The following is a 22,566-nucleotide window of genomic DNA, read 5'->3' on the forward strand; positions in this document are numbered from 1 at the left end:
GTAAAGTAATGGACAGCTGAACATTTGGTAGAAGTGTTGGCGCTGTGGGGAGGTGCTGAGTTTGGCTGGAAAAGGAAAGCAGCATCTCCATAAATCTGTTCAGTAGATGGAAGTATTAGTATAGTATAAGTACAAATGTACTTTCTTTGGAACAGAAGACTTTGAACCATACAGCTCAAGTAAGACTTTTCTGACATTGTCTTTGGTTTGGGAGTGGCTTGATAATATGTATTTCCCTTTCCTGGAGACATTTGTTTGTGGTGTCTCTTGATGCACTGACACTGCCCTTAGTCCACTCCTTGAGAAGCTCCACTAAGTCATTGAAAGTCTTGAAAGTTCTCCTACTGTTCATTGTGCACCTTTTCTACACTTTACCCTTCCAGTCAACTGTTCATTAAACTGCTGTGATACAGCACTCTGAACAGCCAGCCTTCTCAATTACCTTCTGTGACCCACCCTCCTTGTGGATGGTGTCATTGAAGGTCTTCTGGACAACTGTCAAGTCAGCTTTTTTCCCCATGATTGTAGTTTCATGCACTAAACTAGACAGAGAGACACATGGTGGCTACAGAGTTTGAATAGTTATTAACTCAATCAAGAAATTAAATATTCTGATGTTTTGAGATTATTTTTTATTCTCATCTGTTGGGCTATCAGCCACAATTATATAAATTAAAATGTGAAAAGTGTTGAAACATTATAAATGTAATGAGTCTTGAGCATATCACCTTTTTTTTTTTCTTTTTTACAAAATAAAGGAAAATACTTAACTGTTTCTTGATAATCTAATATTTTGAGCTGCATCTGTACTTAGGTTGTTACTAACAAACACAGGTTACTTAACCAATGTCCGTTGCACAACTTTAATATAAAGACATTAGCACTTTAAAAGATCACTACATTGACTGATTTCACACAACATAATCTAACATTCGTCTCCTATAAAAAAAAACGTTCCAAATTATTCTACATTGAAGGCATAAAAAATATATAAGCATATGGACAGCATCCAGATTTGTTAAGGTGTTGCGCCCCTGAGCAGGCTGCAATGTGCTTGACAAGTTAAAATTGAGACAGGGCTGACCATATGTTAATTTTGACCCTGTTTACAGGTATGTTCACATTAAGTCATTGGTGGTTAAGTCGGAGCTGGCATCATGGCATGGTGCTGAGGTTTTACCGAAAGTCTATTGGAGGAGGAGCAGGAGAACAGAGAAGAGTACTGGTAGTTTTCAAACCTCTTTGTGTGCTTCGACTGCAGATTCATCCTGGTACATTGAGTCATCATTGCAGTGTAATTTGCAGAAAATATTATCTTCTTTACACCCTTCACTTCACAGGAATTTCATCACCCAGAGAACAAATGCACTGATGTACAAAAATACATTTATTTGAAACAATTTCAAAATGACAGTTTCTTTACCGTAGAAATATTGAAATAAAGATGAAACAGAACATTACTGATGATGCATGCATTGTAGATTTTTGTGCACTGAAGAACATTACAATGCGTTTGCCTTCCGTTAACTCATGAAAGCAAGAATCTCTTTCATTTCAAGTATGGATTCTCTCAGAGATGTTACAGCATAATGTGGCATTTAAAATGTCAGATGAGACTGCAATTTCCAGTGATCAAAGTGGCGATTGAATGCACAATGAGGAGATAGACACTAGAAAATAACCCAGACTGTATGAGTTTCTTTTACTGGGGACAGTTGCAGTATGTCTATGCAGATATACAGCACTGCATTTTTTGTTGTTAGTCTTAACTTTCTTGACAGACTTGAAGAAATCCTCATTCCTAACCATCAGTAGTTGCAACAAAACATCGGCCTGGATATGAACCAGATAAGTCATCATACATTCTTTACAATTTCAAAGGATCCAAAAGAGAAAAAAAAGAGTGGGTGGGTGGGTGGGGAGGGTAGTATCCCAGTATGTTTGGAGTTACTTTCAGTAGAAACTTTTTGATATTTATTTTTCTGTTTCTCCTAATCCTGTTTTGCTAATAAGAATCAGAACAAAGTGACGCCATCAAAGCTCCCCTCCAAACAAACTTCAGCCAAGCAAACAACCCTTTCGCTTGTGACGTGAGCTGAATTCAACAGAGCTATAAAACAATCTTTGTTCAATGTGTATTCTGTCTGCAGTAACAAGGCTTGGCTTGGCTGTTTGGTTCGAAGAGAGTGCTCTGTTCGAAGTAATGCGTGTGTGATCTGACAGACTATATCTTTGTGCAGTGTGTTCCCTGCCCCTCTCAATTTTCCTGCAAACACTGTTTACTTGAGCTCAGCATTATGGGGAAGCTCTGCAAGGGGTGGTGTTCTGCTCAGATGTACAGCTTTCTCTGATTATTTATGCTGGATACCAGGTGGCAACTCAAAGCCACTCTGCTTTTGCAGGACTCAAAAACACTGAAGGACTGTATCAGAGGAGTGTGTACCCTTTAAATCTTAAAGATCAGGCCAGTGTTGCGGTATCTCAAACCTGCATTCTTTGTAATGTCCAGCAGGGGGCAACTTTCCTAGTTGGGATGAGTTCTAGTGTTAAGTTTTCTGCTAAACAGCTTGACATATGAGGGACAGCAATTATTTAGAGTTAAACAGACAGTTCAAATAAATTTGCTTTGAGGTATGGCTACCTTGGGATCGACAGGTTACAACCACATAGACCTAAAAAAAAATGCTGACACTTTGTTGAACTAAAACACACAGTAGTCAGCAGTTAATAACTTTGACCAGGGATATGCAAGTTCCATCTACCTAACAATAATCGTCATCAACCTTCCTAAACAAGCACAAATGACAGATGGCATCTTATTTAGCAGTATGTTGATCTAGCAAAGGAAATAAAGTTGTTTTTGGGCTGTGCCTGGACACGACACAGACATGTCAACATTAACCTGCAGGGAGGACCAAAGGGTGGTGTTGCAAGCTCTGCTAACATTAGCAACATTCAGCAAACCAATATGACATTTTTTTTTACCAAAAGACTATGATCATGCATTTAGCTGTGTTAAATAAATAAGGGTGAAATTTGACTTTTTCAGAGCTTTTTCTAACTATCAGACAAGTCAGTTAGTGACTATTTAAATTTATGTTTAAACAATGAGGAAATTAGTTGCTTGAGAACATCCCTAATTTGGCCAACAAAACTAGTGCAGCTGTAGGCAAATTAAGTAGTGTTTGTTATCCCCTCTCTTCTTTTCTGACTTCACCCTAAGATATATGGATGGCCACTTCTGGCTCCACAAAAGCAACCCTGCAATGGCCAAACAGCTAACATCTGAGGTTGCCAAACTGTTGTCTATAAACAAATATGTGACATTACAGTGGCTACATCTCCATCGTACTTACAGTCTATGAGAACTTGTGGAGTGCTAATGGAGCTTCTAAAATAAACATATAAAATAGTCAGGATTTAGTCATTGATGAGGGTAGATAGATAACAATTGTTCTGACCACTTATGTAGACCTTACACTATGGTTCTGTTACAAGAAGAAAAATAAAATGCTGTTACTTGAACTGAATAGGAACAAGGGCAGAAGGAGCAACGTGATAAATATTCAGAATACTTTCCTCTGGCTGTATAGACAACTCATGACTATGAGCAAAGCAACTACATACTGATGAGATTGTTAAATTCATATGTAAACTAAGTCATAAGATTATACTGTATTTTAAATGAAAAGACATCTTTCAAACTATCTCATGATTTAGCCAAAAGCTGCTGTTTTCCTAACACACTCTGATTTTCATAGGGATTCTTTGAGGTTTAGCTTTTAACATGCAAGTGAAACATTTATCAATAAAGTCTCCAAGTTAGACTCAGATACATTTATGAACAACTTTTGTAAGAGGGCAGAAACACCTCGGGATATAATGATTAAATTTCAGAAGAACTAAAAATGTTCAAAATCAGTAGCAGCCTAAAAACAAGATCGGCGGCAGAGGATATGAAATGTTGATTAAAAGTCTCTGACATACTGACTGACTTCAAAGCTGCTTGGTTCAAATACTAGAGGTCCCAGCTCATTAGTATTAAGTCAAACATTCAACAAGCTTTAAATAGTGATCTGCTATGTATGCAGTTTTAACTGACAGAGTCTGGCAGCTGAGGGTGACTGCATCAGATCAGCTACTTCATTTCTTTCAAAAGCAATGTGAGGAGTTTTCATGTTGTGTTGGTTCTGGTCACCCCTTTGGACCAAATCCATGGTGTTTTTGTCTTTCATAAAGACATGAGCACCATCACCCATCATACACCCATCAAAGATGTGCATTCGTTGTGGGAGCAAACAAATGGAATACAGATTTTCTTTTTACACACTACTTTTCTTTGCTCAGACAACTTTTAGCAGGATGCAATGTGATGAAGTCATGTGTTGATTTGCAGTTAAATTATTAACTGTAAATCAACAATGACTAAACTTTGTAAACTCTGATGTATTACTATTAGTTTGCTTACGGGGTATCGTTTTTGTTTTTTTCCCCATAACAGCCTCAGTGTCATGATGTGAGCTCAGGTATCTGAATAAATGTCAGAAGAATTAAAATATGGTACTAACATGGTTTAACTTTTTAGTCCTCAAAGAAGCAATTCAGCATCAACATTAAATTCTGTTCAGAGCCATCTTGATCCTATACCAAGCAAAACACTGGTTTTAGAGTTTATCTGTCTATAACAAAACTTAATACATAACAACAAATAGGTACAGAAAACATATGTCTTCTTGCTATTTCTGCTCCAGTATCAGCCATGAGTGCAAAACATTATTTCAAAATACAATTATCTAAAAAAAAAACTATTTCAAGACCAAGTAAGTAGATTCAAGGTTCTGTCCTATCGCAAACATTCAACCTAACATCACAATAACTGATAAAAAGTTGCTGACCATTTTCATAAATACTTTACATCAAATTGTCAAAAACAGTTTTGTGACCAAATAACTCCCAAATTTCAGTCCCATCAGCCTCTGAGTAGCTAGTTGTTGAAAGATTATTAGCACATGTCAGTATAAGTCACTCAAGTAAGATGGTGAACATGGTTGATATTTACACACACTGATCTTGATGTAGTCATTGAGATCCTGCTAGCAAGCTTTTGCAGTTAGCTGCTCCCTGCTGGCTACATTATGGTTGTAGATTCCAACTTAAAACACTGCTTTTATTAACAAATTCATTTTAGTATTAGACTTGTATGATGATAACACCATAAGAAAAGATAAGGAATCACAACAGAGGACACTGTGTCCTGTGGGGAACATTAATGTCTTAAACAGTTGTAATATTATCTCTTAGCATCATTTCGGGGCATCAGTTTCAACCCCTTGGTGGGGCCTAAGAAAAGCAAGGATGCTATTTCTTTAGGTATTACATTGTTGTTGCTGGACAGGTTGACAAACAGGACGAGAGGCTAATTTAGCCTTCTAGAGCCATTGAGCTAATATGGCTATAAAAAGGGATAAAGAAAAGGAAATAAAAGTGTCATCAGAGACTCTTTGGCACATTGAATATGTATAGTTTGCCAAACAGTGACGGAACACAAAATGGAAAAAGCAATCCAAACTTGGCAAGCATTCAGGCACTCTATGAGATGCAGACATATCCTAAACCATCACATTTTGTGAATGAATGGATTCATGTTTTTTTCCAACATGTGCACAATATGAATTTGATCACTGGTAGCCACAACATCACACATATCTGTAATAATTCAGCTTTTTTCCCGAGGTAAAATTGTAACCATCAGAACCGTTATAACAGAGGCATGAATGCAATGATGATAATGGCAAATCATGTTTGGTTCAGATTGTTTCAAGACTGTAGTCTATGTAAAAATGTCTAAATATCTATCGTATATGTTTAATGAAAATATAAACATATTAAACATGATCATGTTCATGTTGATCTTTTTTCTGCTAGATACATATTGCCCAACAGTCACCGAAGAAAATCAAAGCAAAACAGAAGTCTGGGCAGAATCAGTAGGGCTCTTTTGATGAATGATTAGAAAATAACTATATACAACACTTGCTTATCTACAACACAGAAATCGTGTCCTCAATAAGAACATGCACAAGTCAAGGACCTTAGCAAAACAAAGTTTTTTTTGAAGTAATGTCTGACTTTTAAACACACTTTCAAAAACAGACCATTGTCAGATCTTCTGTCATCGCCATGGTACTTAGACTACGAGCATGTAGAAAGTAATAATATATACATTTAACAGAACAGATGATAATATTGTACATTAATAATATTCCCTGTTTGACTGAAGACTCAGACATTATAGTCTATATATAGGCAGAAATGATATTCAAAGCAAACTCCTTAGGAAATTTACAGAACTCTTCATATGTTTTGACAAAGATATTTCACTCTGCAAATTAATGTTGTCATGTAGCTTATACATCCACAAAACAGAATACGTTTCTCCAGTACTTACAATGATCTCATCGAGTAAATTGACATTTGCAGCATGGATGTTGTTGGACGCGGCATCCGTGCAAGTCTGTATAAATGAGGTCCCTTAGAAAACTATTAACATCAGTTGTGTTGAGAATTACAAAACAGAAAAAGAGAACCCTCGACACAGTAATGCTTTGCTCTGTACATGAACTGTTGCTCCCCAGCTTCACACGCTAGTACAGTTTGGAATCTCCCTTGTGCTCTCGCAGGCATTTCCAACTCCCCCTGAGCAGAAATATAAGAAACAAAGGAAGACAAAAAGCAGAGAACAACCATAATTAGTTCTGCATCTATGCTTTGATACATGAAAACACAGAACTTCTTTGACATTGACACATCGTGATAATTATTTTATTTCCACTGCATTGTAATATCAAAGGCTCTGAAGCTATTAAAGGAAAAACAATGTGTTTTACAACCTCAAAACAAGGTAGTGTTTTCGTTTTAATTTATTGACAGAAAAGCATTGCAAGGGAAAATCTCATCCCACACATAAAACCAAATCGCTCTGTGGGAAAGGGTCCAGCAATTTCACCTCTGCCTGTTGACACTGTGGTAGAAGCTTTGGTTTCTGTTAGTGTTCTAAAACTGTTAACATCATTTTAAAACTGCTTTATATATATACTTTTTGGTGAGCACAAAAGTTTACACTTGTGGTTGACCAGTCAAATGCAAAGACTTTATGCTAAAAACTTTACTGTAAATGTTAAGTTTAACTTTAAAGGTGACATATCATGCAAAATCGACTTTTTAATGGTATTATACCTGAAATATGTGTCCCTGGCATGTCTACAAACCCCCCGAGAATGAAAAAAATCCATTCTGCCCTTGTTCTGATTTCTCTACTTTTCTGTAAATGTGTGCTGAAACGAGCCGTTTCAGTTTTCTGTGTTTTTCAAACGTCACAACGACATCCGGTCTGTAACGGAAGTCAGAGCTCGGAGCTTGTTCAGCCCATAGACTGTATAAAATACAACTCAGCTCCTCCTCCGTTTTTCATTACCTGCACACGTGTGCTAACAAGGAGCTCAAAAGGGAGGCATGCTAGTTAGTAGTAGCTAGTAGGCTGTCTTAATAAACACAAAGGTCGGTTTTACTCCCCATGTCTGCAGATTTGAAGATCTAGTGGATGATTTTTATTTTTCATGGAAAAGTGCTAGCGCTAGTAAGCATAGCCACATAGCTACATGTTCGTCGCTGTGTACCAAGAGACACGTCTGCATACTGACAAATAAAACAACAATAAACACAAAATCTGTGACCAATTGTTCAGAAAGGTCCTGCTGCAGGCGCCTCTCCGTCAGGATCAGATTCTGGATCGAATTCAGAGGGTTGAAGTAACACGGGTCTGTGAGCAGCCATGTCTATGCAGCCAACATGTAAACATTAGATCAACGTGCTGGACAGCAGAGGGCACATCCATTTCCTGAGGGTGCGTGGTCAGAGAGCTCATTCACATTTAAAGGCAGAGGCACAGAAAACAGACTGTTCTGAGCAGGTCTGAAAAAGAGGGGTTTACAGGCATGCCAAAATCTGATTTCAAAGTGTTTTTTTTGAGCAATAAACTTTAAAGACATGTTTTGGGGACCTCCTAGACAATATATTTTGATGAAAAGAGCATAATATGTCACCTTTAATTCCACCTGAGTGTAGGCTTATAAGATGATTTGCCACCAACCTTGGAATCTGAGAAACTTCTATTCTTTTAGTTGTATGAACAGGTCATTTTCAAATCATTCAAGTTACCTTCGAGTCCCCTTTTCATGTCAACTTGTATATTTCTTTAGTTGATTCAGGAACACTTTCATCATTTTATGAATTTTATTGCCAATTTGAAATACAACTATGCTTGGCGCTATAGGCTTTGCTTTTTAAAATGCTCACTAGGCTAGTCAAGCAGCACGCTATGGCTTCCATTGCAAAATCCCCCACAACATTAAAAAAACAACATTCAAGGCTGATTTATACTTCTGCGTCGAAGCGGAGGTGTAGCCTATGCCGGGGCTCCACGTAGCTCCCATCTCTACGCGGAGGCCTATGCACGTAGCTGACGTGCAACTCATCCAAAATGTAACCATGCGTAGAATTGACGCAGACCACAAGCCCTGTGATTGGTCCGCTCGGCGGCACTGTATTTCTCGCATTTACAACCCTTCCGGGATCCCGGACATCGGCCGCACATCGGCCGTGTATTTCATCTCCTCCTCTCTATTCTTCATGTAATCATGTCTGTATGATAAACAGCAACATGTATCAGCTGTAAATTAGCATAACATGCTCTGAATCTCTGTTGAAAAATAAACAGAGATCGTAGCGGGCCGGAGGCAGGCGACCGGCTATCAGAGAGCCCACACTGCGCTCAAGCGTTTCGGCAGAGAATTGCTGCGCGACATGGACACATTAACGCACAAGTATGTGGTGCTCATGTCCGTGTCAGCCCCTGCTGCGTAGGGGAGACGCAGAAGGATAAATCAGCCTTTAGGAGGAGGCAGTACTCAACCAGCTGTAGAAGCTGTGAGTGTCGCATGCATAGCAGGGAACAGTGAGAGGGAATACATGTTTAAATGGACGGTATTGTCGTGAGAATGAGCTGTGATAGGTTGTGAGTGATTTGAAACAATTATTCAATCAGAAGCCCGTCAGGGAATTAGTCCGTGTCCTGCATGAACTAACACAGAGTTATATTAGGTAATAAGCAGGATGATATAAAGCTTTGTTCCTGTCCTGTTCACACTGTAGGGATTCCAATACGCTGTAAGAACCCACTCAATATTAATTATCTTTTGCTCATATGATGGTGAGTTTTCAATGAATAACCCTGATGATATGGGATCAACGTGATAAGTGCTTGCTTTGGTTTTTCCACTTACTTTGCTACAGAAAAATGCACAACAAACATAGGGAGCTGAATATGAAAGATTTGGCTTTTTCCTGGAAAGGAGGGGCTGATGAGAAATCTTTGCAAGGGGCCACATAAGATCAAATATTTGGAATTGTCCAGGCTGATTTTAATGAAAGAGTATAAGAAAATTCTTTCAGGAGCTCTTTTAAATAATATCCTTTCTGGGTCTATTAATGATTACTTTTGTCATCATAAAATCATTTTCTACATCAAAGGATCATGAAGTCTTAAAACACACATTATAATGTCCCTCTTGCAAAGTTGCAATCTTCCAGGGGTTTGTTCAATTTAATCACCAGTTATAATCAAAAAGGGCCTAATTCACAAAAGGATTTGGCAGCTTTTGTGGTCTCTAAACCTGTACAAATGATCCAAAATGAACTCAGTCTGATTCACAAAGCATGCACAAAGGGTTAAACGCACCACAAACGAGTAGATTACTCTTAGCTCGTGTTGTTTGCATATATTTAAAAAACATTAGGCATTGGCTTGGAGCAAAATAGGCCAGCCACAAGCAGTTAGAGTGGAATTTTAAACGCCTGCTGACAGTTGGTGGGAACTGTGCTGTAGTATCTAGAAGTTTTGTCACGCTCAAACTTTTCAGTGGTGAGGACAGCAATTTCATCTCTGGATGATCTTAAAATAATAAACAGTAGATTATGTTAATCTAATAATAATAATAATAAAAAAATAAAAAAATAATAATAATAATAATAATAATAATAATAATAATATTAATAATAATAATAATAATAATAATAACAATAATATTAGTAATAACAACACTAATAATACTTATAATGAAAATAATAATGATAATAACGATATTAATAATAATAATAATAATGATAACAATAATAATAATAATAATAATAATAATAATAATAATAATAATAATAGTGATGATAATAATAATAATAATAATAATAATAATAATAATAATAATAATAATAATAATAATAATAATTCATATTGTTTTTATTATTATGTATAATTTATTTTTATTCATTTATTTATTTAGTGGCTTTAATTTTTTCTTAGTGTTGGACTATTTATACTTGAAGATTAAGATGAGATGAAATACTAAAAAAATTGATAGATAGAAAGAGGAGATACAGCTTCGATAATAGAGTGGGCGCTCTGTGTGCAGAGGCTTTAGTCCTCATAGGACTGGTCACGAGGAGTGATTCCTGCTCAAGGATTCTGAGCATATCTTCACCCACTTTCCTCACATTATCGTTTCCCCTCTCTCTCTCAAGTTTAAAGGTTAAAAGCCGCAAAACTCATTTTAAAAACAAACAAACAAATAAACAAACAACAAAAATCTTCTGTCTATCCTTGAAGGTACTTTATGGATTATTTTGTGTAAACAACCAAATCTTTGTTAACACTTGATAATCAAGCAAACATCCCTTGACTTCAGAGAGAAATGCAACTTTATGTAATCTGTTTCTTTGAGCGCACTGAAAAGAAAAACACATTAGATAATCATTTCATACATTTATGTCATAAAGCATTCTGTTCAGAACTTTTTATTACATTTCCTTGGTATTTTATTCAGAATGAGCCACAGCTGCCATCAAGAAATTGTGCTGCATGATTTTATACCTGACTGAATCACCTCTGTGGAGGATTACAGGTTCTGTGCAAAAGATAACAATGGACACTGAGCTGAATACATTTTTTCAGCTCGACATAAAGCAGAATACTGATTTTCTCAGTGCTTGAGGATGTCCACTACTCTGTAAGACTAAAAGTTTCTGCTCTCCACAGTTATCCTGAGCATCAACACCTCGGTCAGATGAGCTCACTGTCCAGAACTGTGAAACTACGGGAACTTCATCCATCTGGTAAACTATCTGAGAGCCTGATAAATCCAGTGACAGTACTGTCCAGTTGACCTGGACTGCTGTCCTTTGGTTAGGCTGAAAACAGACTGTGCTGTGAGGTCAGAAACAGCAGTACTGAGCTTATTTACTTTGTACAATCAGCTGTTTCTGTGCTGGATTGAGATACTCTTTTTAAACAAGTAATATTGTGACAATCAGTAAACTGATTAAATGCGCTCCTGCTGGCCAATTGAGTCTTGAGGCCACATGTCTGAAAAATGTTATTAATTATTCATTGTCCTCAGAGTTGCAGACATTGCTGGAATCTGTTCTTTACTGTATTAAAGCCCTTCTAGGACTGTCACCACACTGCTGCTCCCTCTGCCTCTCTTTTCCATAAATAATTAAAAATGTGAAAGAAAATGAAGTTGCCAATTCTCTGTATGAAAAAGCATTTCACATTGAATAACTGTAGTCTTTCTGGGTTGATGATTCTGCACACATTTATTCTGTGTTAACTTTTAACCCCAAAACAACTCTAAAACTGAGAAACAAACACTGTCTCTAAACAGGAGACTAAAATCAGTTTCAAGGAGCTTCTTTTCAGCAGGTAATAGTTTTGACTGATTACAAACACAACCTGAATAACCCGAGTATGAAGGTTTTTTACTTACTTTTGATCCTGGCTTCCAGTTCCTTCTCCATGAGTTCTTTGGATGTGGAGAACTCGCTCAGAGTGATTTTAGGCGTGCTGTCACCCTGGCCCACTGAGCCGATCATCTCCTGCTCTTTCTCCTGGTTCACCTCAGCGTATATGTTGATCCAGGGTATTTTTCTAAGGTTTTGCAAATGAAAGGTTGGCAAATCAGACAAATGATACATAACCATTATAAGAGAATCATTGCTGGAGAAGAGCTGAGTGTTGTAGATGGCAGACTTTTCTTAAAATCCTCCCTATACTAACCTTAACAAGCCTGGTCTTGTTTCTTAATGCTGTGGGCTCTCAAACTTTCAAAGTTGTCCTAGCTTTAATTACATTTCTCAGTAACTTATTTATAAGCAAATTATGGTAGCATTGGTATAATTTCCCATCAACACATCATATACATCTTTATTTAGTCACTATCCCATTTATTTCCAATTACTATTCATTTTGGTTATTAATTGCTCTGTTTTGTCAACTGTGAGATTTCTTGAAAAATGCATCCTCTTTAGACTAATGGGAAAAATTTCATATCCATAATTAATGACAGCTTTTCCATTTCCCTCCGACTCTTCAAGAGAATCATTTTGAGAATGAATAATTTATTCAGCAAATAACAGCCAAGGCACAGCAAGTGCATATTAAACCATTTAATGGTCGTTTTCCCTGCATTTTATCACTGATTGGTGCGTGTGCCTCATGCAGTGAAACCCTGCTAGAAGTTTGTCTTCAACCCTCCAGGGAGATGTGTCAAATTAAACTTCCAAACACGACTGTGATGGATGGTTTCAGACTGTGCCAATCTGGTATCATCAATAATGGATAAAATGGTAATAGATCTACAGTATACCAGGGCTCTACATGGAAATGCGGTGTGCAGCGCAGGTGGAAGTAATCACAAAGGTGTGCACCTCTTGAATTTGTAGATGAGGAACACTGCTAGGCCCAGAAACACCACCGATAGGAGCATGAGCATGGCTGAGCTGCTGTGTCTTGGGTTGGAGTCCACCAAGGGTGCTTTGGGAGAAGCAGAGGAGAGGAAAGGCATGTATTTATTTACTTATTTATTCATTGATGTATTTATTTAGATGATACAATTGAGTTCATTCTTCTTAAAGTACAGATTTTCTACCAACTCTACCAACTTCTTGGATAAACATCCATCTCACTGTTTCACTTTGTGACATTTTCCATTTGTATTTATCCTTAATCTAACTGATATTAAAGTTGTGAGAAACGTTCTATATCAGTAGATTTTAGCTCCCCCTGTGGACAGAGTGAAACCTCATTGTTTTATGAGATTTCTTCCATGCTGGAGTAGAGTTACTCTAATGATTAGTGCTAGCGTTACTCATTGTGACAAGTCGCTGTGGAAAAATTAAAAGGGTGTTTCTTCAGTTAGTTGTCTATCACCTTGTCTGACACCTTCCCCCTCACTACAGTTACAGGCAAAACATTATAGAAATATAGAAATTGTCAATCCTGATACTGACGGTCTTGTTTGTTTTTGAAAGTCATAAAGAGCCATTTTTATTTATTTATTTATTTCAGACTGTTTCATAACCAGCTAAAAACTCCTGTGTAGAAAACTGTGTATAGTCAAGTCAAACTGTTCTCAGCTGATAAGCATTTGCCTAAATCTCATATATTCACATCATAATGCAAATTACCTGTCAATAAACATACAAAAAAATACAAAACAAGCAATACTAAGTGAACTACATCTGCTACAACTATTAGACTACAGATGTTAATTTTAAGCTCCCTTTGAAGAACTTTCTGTTTGTGTTGGTTTTGGCACCCCTCTATGGACAAAGCTGTCCCTCTAAAATATCTGCCGATCTTGTCCTCTTCGTATTTGGCTGTGCTTTCTAATAACAATCATCATCCTGCTGTCATTTTAACAACACAAATGTACCACTCTCTGAAAATATTTGCTATGGAAAAGGTAAGAAAAGGCTGTTTCGTCAGTATGCAGTGACACTGAAGCCCTCACAGTGGTTACAGGCATTAACAAGTAAAATATAAAATTATTCATCTTAGGGTTGATGGCCTTGTTTGTTTTTGCAGGCCATGAAAGATAATGCTGTTTGTTTCATGAACAATCAAAAATCACTTAGTGTTGTAAGTAAATGTAAATGTTGGGAGCACATTTGTTACCTGTACACAGTTTGGCTAGTTATGCATTCAACTCTCTCTGATACAACTGCATCATATGGATAGTAATCATGTGAACTAGCTGTGTTAAAAAAGTGTAGGAACATTAGAGTACGTGAAGCACTGTTTGTTAGAGGATATGTTTATAACTTTGACTGCATTAGCAAGCTCCTCATTTAGCTACAGCAGGTATGTGTGCTTTGTCAAAGCTGGAGTCAGATCGTTCACAGATTACCCCTGCTGTTTGCACTCTTCAGTGTAATTTTGTCCTGTGTGATGTAGCTGAAAACAATTTTCCACTATGCAAACAATAACTTTTAAATGTGTGTTTCTACAATTAAAAATGCATGGTCCTGTCATCTTTACTCTGTTGCTCTGTTAGAGATAAAACAATGAATCCACTGGGTATCTTGGAACAAAAATTATCCTTTGAATGAATTAAAGAGAGCACAACAACAGTGAATATACTTGTATGCACTATAAGGGTTTAGGGAGTACATCAGAAGAATGGACAGTGTTAACAGCCTGTCATGTCATAGTTTCAATAAATGTATGAGACGCAATATTTCTCATGTTTGCACATTGGCATCAACAAATCTGCTTCAAAACGACATCAAAAAATATTTATTTACCAGTATATAAAATCCACTTCTGATTTTAGGTACTGGATGTGATTAAATGACAAGAACAATGAAAATTAAGATGATGCTCTTATCTTTAACAGCTTAAATGTCATAAATTGAGGCAGCGTGAAATAGCTGTTTCTAGTGCTGGGCTGAGAAGATGACAGCGGCAGATTATTCATACATTCCAGGTGGATTAGAAACAGTTAAGTGCACTTACATTTATCTCAAACAACAACCCGACCAAACAAGCACTTACTATGATTAATACCACACTTGGTCTCATTATTTTAAAGAGAGCATTAATGTCTGCCATTGTAGGGGAATCACAATGCAGTTTCCTGTAACTATGCGACTTCATCTGGGACGGTGACACGTATATGATGTTGACCTTTTTCAAGGAGCTTGAAGGCTTTTTAGACCTTTTCTTGTGGGGTGAAATAAAAAGGGAGATCCAGCTGTGTACACCTCCAATGTCATTAGAGCGTAGCACAGCAGTGTTCACGTCGCAGAGCAGCACATGCCAGGCTGTTAAACCTGGTACTACAGACAACTCATGGCTGTGTGCCCCTAGAGTCTCTTCACCTAATGAATCCGGCAGAGCATTGAATACAATGTAAGATCTGTCCAGCACTGAGACATGGGAGTTTCTGAAACCCAAGCCAAAGAAAAAGCTGAGTTTTCCAGACAAGCAACCTTATTTAAAATCGATGTGGCTCCATGAGTCCAGCATTGATTTCATATTTATAACAGCAATTTGGTTTTTGGCAAGAGCACATTTTGAATTTCTCAAATGCCAGACAGCCTTCTTTTTCTAGCGATGAAGAGCTGAGCAGTGTTGAATTCCAGAAATTTAGAATTCAGCTTTTGCCCTTAAATTGTACAGTGCTCCTTCTCAAGGACTAAATAATCAACATAATTATACTCAGTGTTACACTCATTTTGTGGTTGGATGGCTATAAAAGAAATAGAACAGATGTTCAGTTTTTGATGGCAGACATAAAAAGGTCCCTCTTCTCAAGGAGCTCCACTTAAAATCAGACCCCACCCGGTCCTCCCCTGTGTTCTCCCGCCTGGGATGGAGGCAGACTGACTGGAATTTTAATTGGTGGACCAGAGAAAAATTCTTGTTGTCAAAACACGGTTATTACAGTAAATTTCTTGGCTCTTTCTTATAAAAATGAAAATGCCAGGGCCTACTTAAATTACCCAGCCAAGTTAATACAATGGTGGATATCTCCAGGGTAGTATTAAACGCAGAGAGGAAATGATTCTTACCCAGCGTTAACTGTGTGTTGTACACAATCACCCTCACACCAGGCTTGAGCTCAAACTCCACCAGATTCTGGTTCAGCGCAGTAACAATTATATCAGAAACCTGTAAAACACGCACAATCAATGTTTCATAGTTAAATTGTTAAGTCTAGATTCATGTATTTAATAATATTTTGGCTTTTTTTTTTTCATGAAAATGTTGCCCATACCTGCTCTAGTTCTTCCTCTTTCTTTTTCTTGGCCTCTGATTGGTTCTTGTGAGGTAACAGGAAGAGTTCAGCAGCTGTAGGAACTCCTGGGAACACGGCGACCAAGAGCTGCTCCTCTGGGAAGTCAGAAACCTGTGGCAAGACAGAAAAACGCTTCTTAGTCTGACCTCTTTCAACAGTTCTTAATGTTAATGTTCAAGGATGAAGGCTTACCATAGTTTCAATTTTTAATCATTTACTCTCTAAATATCTATTAATTTAAGATTTAATGTAGCTTATTGTGATTCAATTTTTTTAATTGCCACAAATGATCGATACAACTTTAGTCCTTTTCCTCTGTATATCCGAATAATGTTCTAGTTATCAGGATTTTTTGCTTCGGATCAATTGCAATGACTTTAAATGAGATTATGAGGAAAATGAGGAGTGTTAGCTTTCCACTGAGATAAAAATGAACATTCAAAGCCATTGTGACATTGGGAAGTAGGAATAATACAGACCAATATGGGTTCTGTTTATAAAAGGTTGAATGGTAAATGGACTGTGTTTATATAGAGTTTTCTCTAGTCCTCTGACCGCTCAAAGTGATTCTACATTACACGTCGCATTCACCCATTCAAACCACATCCATCCACTGATGGCAGAGGTTGAGATGTGAAGCAATTAAGAGATGACAGGCTCTACCACTGAGGCTTGGCTCATGTTAACAAAATAACAGATCACACATCACCCTTCTTTGACTCTACTCCACTTTTTTAACCCCTTCTTGCACACAAGCTCTTTCAACAGCGCTACCGGCTGGACTACCTAATGAATGTCAACATAACCATGACAAACAAATGTAACATTAACTACGCATAAACTTTCACTATTACACTATATTAATGTATTTTTTTATTATAGAAAAAAAAGTGTATGCATACTGTGATCTCTGTGGCTAGATTGCAGTGCTTTAGCCAAGTTTACACAGCATGTAACAACATAATGATATATTTTCTTCATGTACAATGAGATCACAGGGAATAAGGGTGTCTCAGCTGTTTAAGTTATCCTTTAAAAAAAAAAACAACAACTTTAGATCAGCTTTAAGCAGGACTGTGAAAACAACCATCGCCAAAAGCAGCACCGAGGTGTTTTATTGTAACTGGGTTTAATTTTCTGTGGTTGCTTTAATCCTAACTATAACAATTCAGGCTTTTTCTTATCATATGAAAGTTACAAAACAGTCAATGGTAAGAAATGAGCATTTGCGTGAGGTGAGACGGGACAGCTTTATTCATATAGCACATTGTATTGCCAATTAACATGATATGCATTATATTGAAATGTCAGGAGAAGATCTATACCTATTAAAAACTTGCAGAATGATCCATGAGAGTATATATCTTTTTAAACTTAGACACTTCACTATGTTCTCAAAGTCAATATTTCAATCTATATTTGCCTCATTGTATAATTGTCTGCCGGTGAGTCACTGCTGGAAGCTACGTGGTTGTCTACAAAGCTAGAAAAGCAGAAGCAGCCCACTGATTTTTGCACACTCCTCATAAAGCTTTAATGTCTTAACATGTTTGTGTTACTATGAGGTCTTTCACTTTCTTCATTAAGTATGGAATAAAAGAAATCCAAAGTTCAAATATGAGAGCTTTGGCTATTTCTGCTTCCTGTCTTGAAATTGAAATGATGGCTGGAGGTAGCTGCCATGACGTTCACTCTGCAGCAGAGATGGGTTTCATTTCAGTTGTCTGTAAGGTTGGGTGACGACCTGTATTTTTGTTTTATTTGAATCCGTCCGGAAAAAGCAACAGTTCACCACAAGTTCACATGCCATTATTGATGCAAACAGAGAGAGAAGCACAGAGGTAGAAACAGAGAGGAAGAAAGATGAAGTGAGAGATGAAAAGAGAGGGCAGAACACACAAATAGCAACAGGATGAGAAATAGAAGGAGACAGTGTTTTCAACTGGTATTTCTGGGAGAGAACGGAGAAGAGTAGGGTACATTTTTGTATTATTTTCTTCTCTTTCTTCTGTCTCTCTGCATTGCACAGTTGTAAAACCTGATACAGTTAAAAAAGTCAGTACAGACAACAGTTCATCTTAAGCAGACATTATACAGATACAACACTAGGTCAAACTGCTCAGTATCTGCCCTGAGCTTGGGTGATGGTATGAGTTCAAGACATCTAAAAAGTAAGTTAGGTCAGGGGTGACACCCGCTGCAGGGCCTGGTGATAGGTCAAAACACCACTTGAGATGAATACTGTGCATCCCATAAGAATTCTAATCTGCACATGTACTCTTTGGTCCAAAGGCTAACCCTAGTTACTGAAGCTGTCTTGATGTGTTTTATTCAGTCACAAGGTGTCAAGGTGAAATTTTGCATGGCTAAAGAAGAAAACAAACAAAAAAAAGAGTAAAGCAATCTGTATCTATAAATTCAGATTTATTACCATGGCAGACCAAAATAAGTGAATGATTTGTTATTGAGTGAATGATTCATCATTACGGATTAGCTGGACTCCATCAGCAACAGCTTCTTCTACTACTACCATTACTACTTGTCTCATCACTATCATCGCTCTCATTCTATCTCATTCTCCTCTATCCCTCTTTCCAACCCCAACTCGGGAGAGGCAGATGGCTGTCTAACATGAGTCTGGTCCAGCTAAATACTGTGAGGCGCAATGCTCATGGTGGATTAAGATGAGCTAAGACTGAGTCTTATCCTGTCTTGGTGTTGGGTCTCTGTGAATAATTTAACATAGAGTACGGTCTATGTTGGGGCTATGTTTCTAAAAGCGTCTTGGGATAACAATTGTTGTGATTTAGTGCTAAACGAATAAAAATTGATCGATTGATTGATCATTGATGTGATTAACAACAGTCATGACAAAACAATAAATATGATCCCTTAAAGTTTAGTATTGACATACACGTCATCTTAAAAGGTCGTAAAAAAAAAGTTAAACTATGTGACGCTAAGTTTAAGCACAACATTGGTTCGTTATTTCCATGCTCAGCTTCTGAATTTATCATTTTACATGCTCAATGCATATATAGATTATGTTAGATTATCACTATTTAAAACATCAGTTTGATTTGATTAAAAGAAAACATCTTTCTTGGATAGGAAAGCTGAAGAGAGACATGAGACGTGGGGAGTAGAATGTGGGGAGTAGAATGTGGGTGAAGACATGCAGGAAATGTTTGTGGCCAGGACACCGACGAGGACTATAGCCTCTGTATGTGAGGCACTTAGACTGCTAGGCCACCAGCGTCCTGACAGTGTACATCTTAAACTGATCTGAGTTCAATAGCAGATCTGTCATTTGGTATCAACCTTAGACTGTATATTATATTTTTAATCTTAAAGAGGCCATTTCTGCCCCCCATGCCTTCACTCCAGCCAGCCCCTGATGTCAAAAATGTAATGTAATCCTGCCCACAATATATCTTCAATTTAGTTATTTCTTATTGAGCTGTCTCGTGCCCATTAAACTACTCATTTGTATAATGATTGAGCATGTAAAATGATCAATTCAGAAGCTGAGCATGGAAATAACGAACCAATGTTGTACTTAAACTTAGCGTCACATAGTTTAACTTTTTTTTACAACCTTTTAAGATGACGCATATGTCAATACTAAACTTTAAGGGATCATATTTATTGTTTTGTTAGGTCTCGGGACTTTATTGCTGTTCGTTTGTTAACAATGAAGACGTCTCTTTCCAAACCACAAACGAAAGTGGATGGACAACACAAATGGGTTTTAAGAAAGACAGACAAAGCAGTATGTTTTGTGGAGTTCAGTGGAAATGCAACATACCTGAAAGGTTGCCTTTATGAAGAAATATAATGTCAAGCATAATTACACATCATTACATTAGACCAAGCACAGAGAATAGTATGATAAAATATCAAGGGGACAAAAGAAAGCAGAACAGCTGTAGGGGGGGACTGACATTTCAGCCAAGTCCTTTCCTAAACGATGCTGATCTTGCAGTTGAAGCAAGTTATGTGGTGAGTTAACTGCCGAAGCAGACATGACTGCACAGTTTCTGTCTGAACTTTGCTTAGCTCTAAGATGGCTGGGGGAAATTCTGTCATGTCATGTACCACTTTTGAAGAACATCTGTGTAAGGAACTTTTTCTTTTGATAATGTACTTTAACAAATGTTACTACTGGTCCCGGCTTAGTGATGCATATCCTGTAGCTGTACCCAAGGCTTACATGTAACCTCCATTACTTGAGACATTATACATACAGTGTATATACTGTATATACAGTATCTCACAAAAGTGAGTACACCCCTCACATTTCTGCAAATATTTCATTATATATTTTTATGGGACAACACTGAAGAAATGACACTTTGATAGAATGTAAAGTAGTCAGTGTACAGCTTGTATGACAGTGTAAATTTACTGTCCACTCAAAATAACTCAACACACAGCCATTAATGTCTAAACCACCGGCAACAAAAGTGAGTACGCCCCTAAGTGAAAATGTCCAAATTGGGCCCAAAGTGTCAATATTTTGTGTGGCCACCATTATTTTCCAGCACTGCCTTAACCTGTGAAGCTCTGCTGAACTCCATGCCCAAGAGAGTTGCCACTGGAATCCTCTTCCACTCCTCCATGAAGACATCACGGAGCTGGTGGTTGATAGAGACCTTGCGCTCCTCCACCTTCTGTTTGAGGATGCCTCACAGATGCTCTATAGGGTTTAGGTCATAGACTGTAAATAAAAATGGACAGCGTTGCTCCGCCTCTTCCCGTTGTATGGTTCTGAAGCCAAAAAATCCCCCTCCTGGGCACCGCCATTGTGCAGCCAGAGCCTGTGAAGCCACTGTAATAAGCTCCGCCCTACAGCTTAACGTCACAAGACGCTGTGTGTCCTTTGAAGTTTCACTCTACAGCGGCGGAAGCAAAACCCCGTTTTTTAAACTCTAATAACTAACAAAAAATAAACTTTTCAAGAAAAAGAGGCCTTGGACACAAAACACTTGAATACTAACTACATATCACCACAGCATACGGATGTGAGAAACATTCGTACGACGTGTATTTATTTTTTAAAGTTTGACTGCTCCCCCATTCAAATGAATGGGAGACAGATTTTTTTACCTATACTGCAGCCAGCCAGTCAAATGAATGGGGGAGACAGATTTTTTTACCTATACTGCAGCCAGCCACCAGGGGGCAGTCACACTGCTGAAAGCCTCACCACCAGCCACCGGAACCTCTCCCTTGGTTTCGGTCTGGAGACATGCTTGGCTACTCCATCACCTTTACCCTCAGCTTCTTTGGCAAGGCAGTGGCCGTCTTGTGGATGTGTTTGGGGTCATTATCATGTTGGAATACTGCCCTGTGGCCCAGTTTCTGAAGGGAGTTTATGGTATCATGCTTTGCTTCAGTATGTCACAGTACATGTTGGCATTCATGGTTCCCTCAATGAACTGTAGCTCCCCAGTGCCGGCAGCACTCATGCAGACCCAGACCATGAAACTCCCACCACCATGCTTGACTGTAGGCAAGACACACTTGTCTTTGTACTCCTCAACTGGTTGCCACCACACACGCTTGTCATCATCTGAGCCAGATAAGTTTATCTTGGTCTCATTAGACCACAAGACATGGTTCCAGTAATCCATGTCCTTAGTCTGCTGTCTTTAGCAAACTGTTTGCAGGCTTTCTTGTTCATCAGCTTTAGAAGAAATGTGAGGGGTGTAATCACTTTTGTGAGATACTGTATATACACACATATGTAATGTCTTAAGTAATGACAAGTTATGTAAGAGCTTTATTATTAAAAGAGCATTAATCAGAATTGAAAATAAGCTTAGAGGAGTAGTCTTGATTTTGCCACTGAGCTTTAGCAACATAAAAAAAGAAAGTGTTTCATGAAAATAAATAAATGTGTTGCTGTCCGAACAAAACCACAGTAACATGGGAGAAACCTTAACATTACTGTATATAAATGAGCAGACCGCCTTCAGGAATATAACTCAGTGTAAGATTTCTGGCTTCATTTCAATTGCCAAGCATGTCAAAATTGGATTTTTTTTTAAGTAATAAAAAGGTGGAGCCCAACAAAAAATTATGTTTTTGTTTCCGGGAGAAAAAACAAATGAAGCCCTTTACTCTAAACCACTTAATACAAGAGAAGGGGGCCGGGTGGTCATCACTCTTCATTTTAGAGCCTGTGACGTTTTTAAGTTTTCTCAGTGGCCTGGGCAGACAATGGAGAGAGCATAGCCAAAGAACATCAATTATCAAGCACAGAAATCATTATCTGAGTACTAAAGAAGTGGACAAATGATAGCTATGGGCATGAGTTGCATTGAGAGCAGGGTGGTAGAGAGGGAGATAAAGTGAATAGGATGACAGAAGA

General features: G+C 37.8%; 1 protein-coding gene across 1 annotated transcript in view; it reads right to left on the reverse strand.

The window, feature by feature from the left end:
* Positions 1 to 5,849: 5,849 nt before the first annotated feature.
* Positions 5,850 to 22,566, reverse strand: part of sorcs3 (sortilin related VPS10 domain containing receptor 3) — a 275,394-nt gene continuing 258,677 nt past the window's right edge. The window contains exons 23-27 of the mRNA XM_034688917.1: positions 16,170 to 16,301; positions 15,964 to 16,063; positions 12,817 to 12,922; positions 11,877 to 12,037; positions 5,850 to 6,696 (exon numbers count right to left, since the gene is read on the reverse strand). Of these exons, the coding sequence (XP_034544808.1) occupies positions 6,638 to 6,696; positions 11,877 to 12,037; positions 12,817 to 12,922; positions 15,964 to 16,063; positions 16,170 to 16,301 (558 nt within the window). The 3' untranslated portion in view covers positions 5,850 to 6,637. The remainder of the gene's footprint in view (positions 6,697 to 11,876; positions 12,038 to 12,816; positions 12,923 to 15,963; positions 16,064 to 16,169; positions 16,302 to 22,566) is intronic.

This window comes from Notolabrus celidotus, chromosome 7 (assembly GCF_009762535.1).
Source record: "Notolabrus celidotus isolate fNotCel1 chromosome 7, fNotCel1.pri, whole genome shotgun sequence".
NCBI classification, from domain to species: domain Eukaryota; kingdom Metazoa; phylum Chordata; class Actinopteri; order Labriformes; family Labridae; genus Notolabrus; species Notolabrus celidotus.